Raw genomic sequence first — 10,487 nt, 5'->3', positions numbered from 1 at the left:
TCACCAGCTCCCCCGCAGATTTCTCCTCCCGATTTCTGTTCTTTGTCTTGCAGAGTACTTTCAACCACCTTAATGCAGTTAGCAAGTTTTGAATTTACCCGATCGATCCCTGAGAGCATATCGCCCGACCTCTTCTGCGGTGGGTTTAGTGCTTTGGGGTTCTGCTGAGGTGCAGATGGGCTGAGAGCAGTTTCTGCAAGTTTAATGCAGCCCTCGATTGATCGTGAAACTCGATCTACTCCAGCGAGTAGTTCTGAGTTTTTGATCTTAGGGCGTTTGATCATCTTTAGATGAGCCAAGTATTTTCCAAGAGTTTTGGAAAAGTGAGGCTTTTCAGAGTCAGAATTTGTGTCGAACTCGATCAAGCCAAGAGTTTGGTTTTGAGTTGTCACGTTTACTGGGTAGTCCGAGTCGAGTTCGGGTGGAACTCTTTTCTTGTCAGGATCCGCAGTCTTGCGGATGTCAACGAGTTGGGAGCAGGTTTTCGATTTAGGCGAGTTAGGCGTGACAAGATGGCTAGAGAAGCCTCCGGTTCCGTCAGCCGTGCAAGCCTAGGAACCGAAAATGAGGGTTGTGCCTTCCGGCATGTTGTTGGCATCGCTTGATCCGGCCATCGAATTCGTTGGTGAACTCGCCGGATCCCCTACCTAGCGTGCTAGTTGTCGGTGTTTACCGCCAAGCCTGCTCAGAGATACCCTTAGCAGTAGGGTTTGTAGGTAGGGATCGACGGCTCTGGAACTCGATGGTGCAAGGAACACAAGGATTTAGACAGGTTCGGGCCGCAAGTTGCGTAATGCCCTACGTCCTGTGTGGTGGTTTGTATTGCCTTAGGTGTAGATGATTGTTTGGAGGGGGTCCCTGCCTGCCCTTATATATCCGGGGGGACAGGGTTACATGGAATGTCCTAGCCGAGTACTGTTGGAGTCATACTATAACACAATCGGGTAGTTTCCTTTGTACTGCAGCTAGTTCTATACTTATTCGGGTAGTTACAAAAAAGGTACATCGATGAGCTATCCTTTACTCTAAAACATTCTATGTCTATAAGCAGTCTCGCTGTCCCGGGTCTGACAAGTCCCCCTCTAATTTTCAGACTCCATGGATGAACAATGGGGAGCTAGAGGGCTGCTAGAGGTAGAAGAAGCCCCTGTTCACGACGTGTGCCAAGCAAACAGCAAGCTGAACGGCCCAAATAGCCCCAGCTGGCCCAGCCCATCCACAATCCAAAACAGTCCAAATCCTTCCCCAATCGACTAACCCCCAATCGGCCTACCCAATCCCTAGCTGCAATCTGCAAGCTCGGTCGACGAGCGGACGGGCGGACAGCGGTGGTGGCCAGTGGGAGACCTGCGGCCGGGGGCTGCACCGCGGCAACTGGCAGGGGCTCGGACGCTCAGCCTCGGCTCGTCACCGCGCCCGGCGCATCTGCGCCCTGCCAGCACGGCTACGCGGACCCGCGGTCCTGGTCAACGAAGGAGGCAGTGTGCCGGCGAGGCCGCGTGTGCGGCGGTCCGGCGTGGTCGCGGGCGGCCGAGCGCGCCGGAATCCACCCTGCCCGCGCTGCCGCCCGGACCCGCGGTCCTGACCCACGGAGGAGGCGCCGTGCCGGCGAGGCCGCGCGTGCGGCGGGCCGGCGTGGCCGCGGGCGGCTGAGCGCGCTGGAGTTCACACAGGTGCACGTCCGGAGAACGCTAGAAGCCCAGAACGGTATGGATTATGGAATCGGCTAAAATTTTGATCCCAATTTCATAGAAACTATTGTAGACTATTACATTGACATAGTTTGGGAACATGACATATGTTGACAAGTGTATTGTTGTCAGCCCCCCTATATTTTTTTCCTAGATCCGCCGTTGTTTCCATCAAATTAAAGTGGACTCAATACAAAATTCAAACCATCACAACCGGTTTTAACCCAAACCATTAGCAGATTGAAGCACCCGGAGGTCGCGGCAACGTCTCAGGCACCCGCATGGTTCGACATATTGTCATCGAAACTTATAGACGAGATGTGTTAAGTTTATCATTTTATTAATATTTTATTAGGCGTGGAATTCGTATATCACAAGTATGATATGATATTTTGCACGTCCCAATTAATTGTGAATTAGGCTGTTGAATCAGTGTTTTCAAAGTATTGAATACTGTATTACGAGGATTACGAAGAGAAACGTACAAATGAAAATATATAAAGAAGCTTAGAACATGCTCACGGGCTGACGCTCCCTCTCACTGACAACGGGTTGCGACGAGTCTGCTTTGTTGTTCCGTTCCGCTGCATGCCCCTCTGTTGTGCTTCTTTTTTACTGTTCGTGATTGGGCCGTGACACTATTTGAGCATTAGGCAGATGGGCCATGGCGGGCCGTGCAAGTGATGTCTTATTCACCTTCCGGAACGTGTATAGGAAACCCCGAGCGAGCTTCTCCTCCTGTCCTGTGCGGGCGGGGTGAGTGACTCGTGACTCGTGAGTGCCACGAGGGCGAGGGGTCAGGGATGAGTCCTCACGTACAACTTTTGACATGAAAAAAAGATGAGGTTAAAAAAGGCGTGTTTCTTCAAGAAGGGAACATGGAATATGTGTATCACGAAAGGTGCCATGATGTGCACCGTTGGCGGGGAGATGACAGCCCCTAGTCCGACTTCCCGGGATGATGCTAGCCGCACGGGTGCTCGCTCTGGCTAGCTGGACAGCCTGGACTCGTACGTGTCACGCACGGTCCATTCCAGCAATGGAGATCGAGCATGGTGGTGCTGCATGAATCTGCAGTCCACTCCGGAAGGCACCCCTGCAACTCCCCGGCCGCCCAAAAGCGCGCGCGCGCGCTTCCCTTTCCCCGGGAAAAGCTAAGCTAGCCACCGCGGCGTCGACGGGGATCGACGGCGACGATGACGATGCTCCGGTCGTGCCGCTGGTAAAAGAGGCTAGTACTAGTTAAAGAAACTAAAAAACAAGAAGAAGAAGCCGCGGGTGAAAGGCGAAAGCGAGGAATCGGAATTAATGTCGCCTCCAGCAAGGCACGCACACCACCCCCAGGCAGGCCGCAGGCCCCGTGGAGCCGTGGATTATATTCCTCCCGTGCTGCCCCGTCCAAAGGGCCCGAGGCCTCCGCGCAGCAATTCCTTCCTCCACCCCGATGCAACGCCATATTCTCCCTCGCCTCGCCTCGCCTCTCGCCTCCTCCAGGCGTCGCCTGCAAGTAGGTAGCACGGCCGCGTACGAACAGATCCGCACCATATATACCGACGCCGCCCGGCTCGCAAGTACCCGCAGGCTCTTCTTCTTCTGCTTCTGTTCTTCTCCATTGGCTAGGTACACGTAGCAGCCATCCACCGATCGAGTAAGCTAGCTAGTAGCGAGGGCTAGCTAGCTGTCTCTGCTGCCAAGGTAGTAGCTTGTCATCATCCATATGCACGCGGTGCCGGCGGCGACGGCGGCGGTGATGCCGGGGCCGGTGACCCACGACGACCTGTCCCTGCGCAAGGCGCACGAGCGCCGCGCCGCGCGGTCGAGCGGCCAGGCCGCGGTCGCGCTCGTCGCGCTCTCCGTCATCTGCGGCCTCGTCGCCTTCGTCCTCTGCCTCGCCGCCGAGGGGTCGCGCTCCGAGGTCTCCCACTACCTCATGAGCGTGGGCGGCAGCCGGGACCAGCTGGACGTGTGCTTCTACAGCGGCAGCGGCCGCGCCGCGCTCGCCTACGCCGTCGGCGCCTTCGTCCTGCTCGCCGTCGCCATGTTCGCCGAGCACGCCTACATGCTGGTCGCCGTCGCCGCGCCCGAGTCAGCGTCCGCGGGCCTCGCCGTCGCGCAGGACAACCCGCGCGTCGCGTCCACCGCCGCCACGCTCACCTGGCAGACCTGCTGCCTCTTCTTCCTCACATGGTAACTTGATCGAAACAGCCTCATTTCGTCGAACGCCATGCTGCCGCTCGATCGGCTGTTGGTTTCGAAATGGCGAGGTGTGATGTGCATGCTCTGTCGTCGAACACCCCCGCAGGATCTGCTTCGGGCTCGCAGAGGTGCTGCTCATGATCGGCATCGGCGTCGAGTCCGGCCACATCAGCGACTGGCGCAAGCCGCGGCCAGTGTGCCACCGGGTGCGGCCCGGGATGTTCGCCGCCGCGGGGATCCTGGGGCTAATCACCGTCGTCGTCGGCTTCGTGGTCTACGTCACGGCCGCGCAGGCGCAGCGGCTGCGCGGGCAGTACAACTACGGCGGCGGCGGTCACTTCGTCGGCCCCGACGCTCCATACCCCGGCGTCCAGCACCAGCACCCGCCGGTGCCGCACCCACACCCACACCCGCACGCTCATCCAGCGCCATCCGCGCCGGAGATTAGGACGGCGCCGTTCCAGGTGGAGCCCAGCCGTGCGTCCCTCATCACCAAGGAGGTCGCCGAGGTGTGAAACGCTTGCAAAGGGGTCCAAACGGAGCAGAAACAAGACCACAGCCACGGCTACATTCTTTGCCGCCATATTAAGTTCTACATTCTTTGCCGCCTTTAAAAGTTTCTACCATGTAAGAATACTACCAAGACTATTTCATTGTAAATGCCAACTAATCATTGTGAAGTGGGTTAGATGCGCTTTGAGTTGTAAAGGGCTTTGTACCGACCTTTCAAAGAATAATCCTGAGATTTCTGTACTGGAACTACATCAGCCTGAACCTTGTATTTGCTACGAATTTGAGCACCCAGCTAAACTTGGATAGCACAAATGTGAAAAAAAAAACTTACAGATCACCAGCTAAACTTGGATAGCACAAATGTGAAAAAGAAAGAAGAAACCGACAGATCATAGAGAATCTAGAGAATATGCAAGTTATTTTAAGCTCCAACAGGTTGGATGGACCGTAGTAACTCAAGGCCTAGCAATATACTCAGAAACCATTAAAGGTTTACAACTCCAGACAAACTGCAACGCAGCCAATTCCTGAAAAACCTCAACCAAACTATTCAGGAATGTCTTAACGGCCTTGCAGACGACGGGCTATACAGTAGCCAGATATAACACACCAAACTACGCAAACTCTAGAGTAGCCTTCTCAAAAATCCAGACTCGGGTTGGCAATTATAATCCTGTTACAGACCATGCGATATTGATATCCATGACTCCCTCTTGGGAATAATGGTAACCCAGCTCCCTCGAAATCTCAAGCTTATTGGACCCACCACAGCCATCATCCCGCACATGGAACCAAACTGACTACATTGACTAATCATGACAAGCCATCACTGAGGGTATTACCACCCTTTGGTTAAAAGACTGCAAAGTGAATATCAGAACAGTTAGTCTGTTTGCAGAAACAACACACATAAAAACAGTGAAATGCTCTTGATACAACGAATATTAACTGATGGTGTTTGGAGCACCTGTACTTAATTGAAGTTCAAACCACCAGCAGCTGGAGGGTTGCCACCTTGGCCAAAGTCAAAAACAGCAGGAGCAGCTTCCCCAGCAGTAGCCATTGCCTCATCTTCCTCCTCCATCCAGTATGCCTCAAGAAGCTTCACAGCCTTTTCATAGATTTCATTGTTATCATGGCTCTGTAGGTTCTCAATCTTCTCCAGGCCTTCAGCTTCATCAATCATCTGAGCAAAGACATTGATGTCACCTGTTGCACCTGCAGCCTTGTCATGCTCACCAACTTTGAGAATATTCTCAAGACCCTCCAAACACACTGTTACAATTCTTGGATCAGGGCAAACAAGAAGGTCGCACAATGGCTTGATGCAGCCCTCAGACACCAAATACCTACACAAGGCATACAATAAGTTCTCAATGATGCCTAAAATATAAATAAGTAACTTGCATTGCACGGGAGCTGAATAGCAGTGCAGCAAGTTGAGTGAACATACTTGATTTGCTCGTGGGAACCACCTGAGGTAGCATTTGAGATAGCCCAAGCAGCCTCTTTCTTAATATCAAACTCTGCTGTTTGGAGTAGATGCAATAAAGGAGCGATAATTCCACCACTAATCACAGCCTAAAATTCATCAGTATAGTAATGTGAGAAAACAATGGTTAAAATTTTAGAAGGTATGTTATGAACAAGATCTATGCTTGATGTATGGCATGGGCCATCTGTGGAAACATATACAACAACAACAACATAGCCTTTTTTCCCAAGCAAGTTAGGCCATCTGTGGAAACATATGATATTGTTAAATTATATTTTTCCTTCTCACAAGTGTAGGATGTACCAACTAATAAAGAATGCTCATAAAGAATGCTAAGAGCGAGATGCTAACTTCCAACTAAGATCCATTGGTTTGCTCCAACATTTGACGAAATTGAGTTTGAAAAATCTCAAGTAGTGATTAAACAGGGCTTGCATGCTTTCAAAAATATTAGCTCCTTTGGCTAATTGCATTGCAGTACTAGGAACACTATGAAAGATTAGCAAAAACCAAAACTAGAGTACTTTGCGGTCATCCACTGAGTGGTAACTGAAAAAATAAACAATTTGTCTAAGGTTTACTGAATGTATACCTGTATCTGATCTTTGTTTCCAGCAGTAATATTTGAAATTGTCCAGCAAGCCTCTTTCTTAATACTTTTCTTATGGTTCTGTGTCAATAGATTCAGAAGGCAGGGAAGAGCTTGATGATCAATGATGCACTGCAAAAGTAGAAGAAAAGTTAGTAGAATGGATAAAATGCCCACATAGTTGCAATAAACTTGCATGCTGGTTCCTTAAATGCTTGGGACAGCACCTAAAAGCAACACTAATTGACAGATCATCTTGTCTTATAAAACATGCAAGATAATTAAATATAGCATGACCTTAAATAATCATATTCACATCAAATTAGCTCATAAAGTGAGCATTCAAATGTTATATAATTGATTGTACTACCAAAACTAATGTGCCCAACCTGAGTTTGCAAATCATCTCCAGTGACAATGTTTCCAACAGTTCGTAGAGCAGGTATAAGCACCGAAGGTGATGGATGGCTGCATGTGGTACCAGAACACATCACACAAAGAACAGAAATCAACATAAACAACAGAAAACTATTGAAGAAATCAGCATAAAATTTGTGTGCAAGATTCACATACAGGAGGAGCTCCACAAGCCGGGGACACACACCAGCTTCAATCACAGCTTGGATTTTGTCATTAGTGCCATCAGATAAGTATGAAAGAGCCCAGCATGCGTCAGTGAGAACTTCCTCATCATTGGAGTGGATAAGTCGTGCAAGTGCTGGAAGAGCAGGCTTAGTCTATACAACGAAAAAAAAAAACAGGTTTAGTACCTGTTGCTGGGCGCAAAAAAAAACCAATAAAATAACAGCCTTGTCTAGAAACCTGATCAAATGATGGCTGTGGCTTTCCCCTGCAGAAGTTTGACAGAGTCCATGTAGCATTCCTCAACATGGAGAGCTTAGCATGCTCATTCAACTGGGCTAGCAGAGGCATCAAGGCACCATTGGCGAGAACAAGGTCACGGCACTTTGGAGAATCACCAGCAACATTGCCCAAAGCCCACACAGCCTATTGAATTTTTTTTAAAATGGGGACTCATTAATATCCCATGAGGCCATGACGCACTCCACAATCAGAAATAAAAGGCATAGAGGTTAGCAGCCAAGCAACTGAACAAAAATACCTGCTCACGAACATCATCACTAGCAGACTGAAGAAGTTTCACAAATATCGGAACAGCCCCATGATCAATGACAACCTTCGTATTTTCCGAAGTGCCAGAAGCAATATTTGTAAGTGCCCATGCTGCTTCAAACTACAAAAAAAAATACAAAGCTGAATGATAAGAAGACCATTTTCATCTAGCAGCAACAAGATATAAGATTTAGACTATCAATACCTGCAGTTGAGGGAAATCCTCTCTGGTGAGGAACTGCACAAATCTAGGAACAACACCTGACTGAATAACTTCCTCAATCGGGGGGCTCCTCTCTGATTCAGAAATGATGCAAGTTCAACCAATGTTTACCAAATGTCAAGAATAGGTCATCTTTAACTTTAATAATAAACTAAGGAACAAAACAAATGAAAATCCAACAAGTTAGTACCTATGGAGAGCAACTTGCGGAATTGAGTTGTGGCCTCAAGCTGAAGGTTGTTGTCGTCCGAATAAACCCCACTAACCATAGCTGGGAGGCTTTCAAGCTACAAATGCAACACGTCAAATGTCAAATCAAGCATAGCCAGTACTAGAACCACCAAATCAAATGGTTGAAGAAGAGGTGAAGCAATTTATTTGTACAACAACCACATCAGGGCCAACACAATAAATAAACTTCACAAAGACACCACAGCATAGCAGCATGCTAGTTTTTTCCCCCTAAGATAATTGACAAGGATACAAGCAGCATCGCACCTTACCCTAAGAAAAAAGGATTGAAATAACCATCCAATAAATACAAATAGATTACCAGATTAGAGCTTAAAACATACAGATGGAGTAAAAGCTGAAACTTCTCGAAAGAATTAAATACCGATGCCTATATAAACGGTATCAGTGTGAGTGTGACCATACATATAATAAGCACGACTACGAGCAGAACCCTCAAAACGAGAGCAAATTTCAAGTGAACCAAAGAAGTTATGAAAATACACAAAAAAAAACTAAAACTAATTTCAACAGCCACAAGGGGCCTAGGTCAACGTGAAAGAAGTAATTCAAATTAAACTGCGAGAAAGACACCTTTGGTTATAGAAATATAATCCATGTTTCAGTTGTCAAGCACAAGGATAATTCCTTTCTCATCCTCACCCACAATGCTAGATCAAAAATTAGTGTGACAAAGCATTAGGTCCCTAAAAAGCAGCCAAGTGACTTCAGAACTATGATGTCAGATCTTAGCAGCAAGCAAGCATGGATCAGATGATGATGGTACATATTATACTGTTTGAAAAAAAATGATGGTCCATATATTATCAAACTGAACAATATGAAAATGACATATAACAAGCAAATCAGCATACAAGTAACATGGCAAGGGCAACTCTGAAAAATGCATGAGATTGACTATAGAAGCTGATTGCAATGCAAACATTTACACAACATCAATTATGCAGTGATGTAAGCCCAACAAGATAATGAGGAAAAGAGTTTTAATCCCTTTGTGTAGTAATTGAAATCGAGACAGGATGACAAACTCAGAGACACAACAAGTACACTAACATTAATAAGAAATCTTGCTTAAATAAATAAATAATGTATTTGAGACACTATAAGCCTGTGCGGCTGCCGTTGCTGCAGCTGCAAATAACTATGGCATGCTATTCCACGACCCACATTCAGTGGCACAATGCTTGGGAGCTGCAGCAGCAGCAGAACACCTATGTCATGTTCTAGCGAAACACCATCCTGTAATATTAACAATGCACATCTCTAGAGCCATATGCCTAAACGTTTTATTTTCCTGAAAAGCCATAGTGCTATGGATGGCAGATATACCAAACGCTTGTCAAAAACACCAACTAATCTTTGCTCTAAAATCTAATTTCTAGAGAGGTAATCCAACATCCAAAGGCCCATATTAGTCAGAATCTGGAAAGGATTCAGGCATCTGAAAGCACAACTGCAACTGCAAGCACCCAATACTCTCAGATACAAGTAATCAAACATGCATGTAGCCGCCAGCAGCAAACATCCATCGTGGTCGCATAAGTGCTCCGAGCTACAAACTTGCGATCATAACGAAATAAAAGTAATCAAATCGTTGGTATAGCTTATCAATCGAACCGATCTACCGAACTTGTACTGAACACTTGTCCACGAGCGACATAATCCCAACTCTCCAGTACTTGTCTCAGTAGTGCAACTACAAATCAGAACGCGAACCATATAAATAGAAGGCAGTTGGAGTGGCCCGCGCTGCGCATCCTCACCTTCTTCTCGACCCCGGAGGCGGGGGCGGGGACCTGGGCCTGGAGCCCCTCGCGGCGCTTCTTGAGGAGGCTCTCCTCGCGGCGGTTCTTGCGGAGCTCCACCATGTTGTCCTCGCGCCGCCGCCGCCCCTCCTCCGCGTCCACCGCCACCTTGTAGCGGTTCCGCCGCACCTCGACCCGCTCGCTCGGGCGCAGCGACATGGCTGCCTACGCTCCGCTCGCTCCCTACCCCCTCGGTCTCGCTCGCTCCAGCGCCAGCGGTGGCGGCGGAGGGGGAGGAGGCAAAACCCTAGCCGGCGTCGGGGGAGTGGAGGGGGAGCGGGAGGAGCGGGGGGGGGGGGGGAGAGAGGAGAAACCCTAGCGGCGGGGTGGGAGAGGGGGAGTTAAAGCTCACACCACGATCGAAATATTCTCCTTTCTTTTCTTTTTCTTTTTTCTTTTTTCTTTTTTTGAGGCCTCTAAATGCGGAACTGTAGGCCCACCGATTGTGTAGCCCATCTGGACTAATGGGTTCGGCCCGGCCTATGCTCGCAGCCAAGAAAAACTTCGTTTTGTGCACCCCTCAAAAGAAAAACGAATCTCCACCGGTTATTGTCTGATGTCTAAAAGAATTTGCAGAAATTTTTTGTAA

The 10,487-nt window shown here is 48.6% G+C and overlaps 2 protein-coding genes across 3 annotated transcripts; one reads left to right on the top strand and one right to left on the bottom strand.

Moving 5' to 3' along the window:
- The first annotated feature begins 2,959 nt into the window (after positions 1 to 2,959).
- Positions 2,960 to 4,703, top strand: LOC120676517. The gene is made up of 2 exons (XM_039957843.1): positions 2,960 to 3,878; positions 3,994 to 4,703. The coding sequence occupies exons 1-2, from the start codon at positions 3,409 to 3,411 to the stop codon at positions 4,400 to 4,402; spliced, it is 879 nt and encodes a 292-aa protein (XP_039813777.1). The 5' UTR covers positions 2,960 to 3,408; the 3' UTR covers positions 4,403 to 4,703.
- Positions 4,704 to 4,792: 89 nt separating this feature from the next.
- On the bottom strand, positions 4,793 to 10,280 carry LOC120676485 (importin subunit alpha-1a-like). Of its 2 annotated transcripts, none has more exons than XM_039957793.1 (11): positions 9,857 to 10,280; positions 8,032 to 8,128; positions 7,824 to 7,915; positions 7,608 to 7,739; positions 7,307 to 7,492; positions 7,058 to 7,221; positions 6,874 to 6,952; positions 6,488 to 6,616; positions 5,854 to 5,981; positions 5,368 to 5,749; positions 4,793 to 5,260 (listed from the first exon to the last, which is right to left on the bottom strand). In XM_039957793.1, the coding sequence occupies exons 1-10, from the start codon at positions 10,055 to 10,057 to the stop codon at positions 5,374 to 5,376; spliced, it is 1,584 nt and encodes a 527-aa protein (XP_039813727.1). In that variant the 5' UTR covers positions 10,058 to 10,280; the 3' UTR covers positions 4,793 to 5,260; positions 5,368 to 5,373. The 2 variants fall into 2 exon arrangements, with proteins under 2 accessions (XP_039813727.1, XP_039813729.1); XM_039957795.1 differs by having other exon boundaries at positions 5,350 to 5,749; positions 9,857 to 10,226.
- Between the last annotated feature and the right edge of the window lie 207 nt (positions 10,281 to 10,487).

The sequence above is a fragment of the Panicum virgatum genome, chromosome 5N (genome assembly GCF_016808335.1).
Source record: "Panicum virgatum strain AP13 chromosome 5N, P.virgatum_v5, whole genome shotgun sequence".
Lineage (NCBI taxonomy): Eukaryota > Viridiplantae > Streptophyta > Magnoliopsida > Poales > Poaceae > Panicum > Panicum virgatum.
Note: the sequence above shows the minus strand (reverse complement) of the source record. Positions and strands in the feature narration are given on the sequence as shown.

Bases quoted from the DNA above. Each gene is read 5' to 3' on its own strand.
- LOC120676517 (XM_039957843.1), top strand. From the start codon at position 3,409: ATGCACGCGGTGCCGGCGGCGACGGCGGCGGTGATGCCGGGGCCGGTG. The intron at 3,879-3,993 runs GTAACTTGATCG...ACACCCCCGCAG, and splicing joins TGCCTCTTCTTCCTCACATG to GATCTGCTTCGGGCTCGCAG.
- LOC120676485 (XM_039957793.1), bottom strand. From the start codon at position 10,057: ATGTCGCTGCGCCCGAGCGAGCGGGTCGAGGTGCGGCGGAACCGCTAC. The intron at 7,740-7,823 runs GTATTGATAGTC...TTTTTTTTGTAG, and splicing joins AGGATTTCCCTCAACTGCAG to TTTGAAGCAGCATGGGCACT. The intron at 6,617-6,873 runs GTTGGGCACATT...CTACTTTTGCAG, and splicing joins GAGATGATTTGCAAACTCAG to TGCATCATTGATCATCAAGC.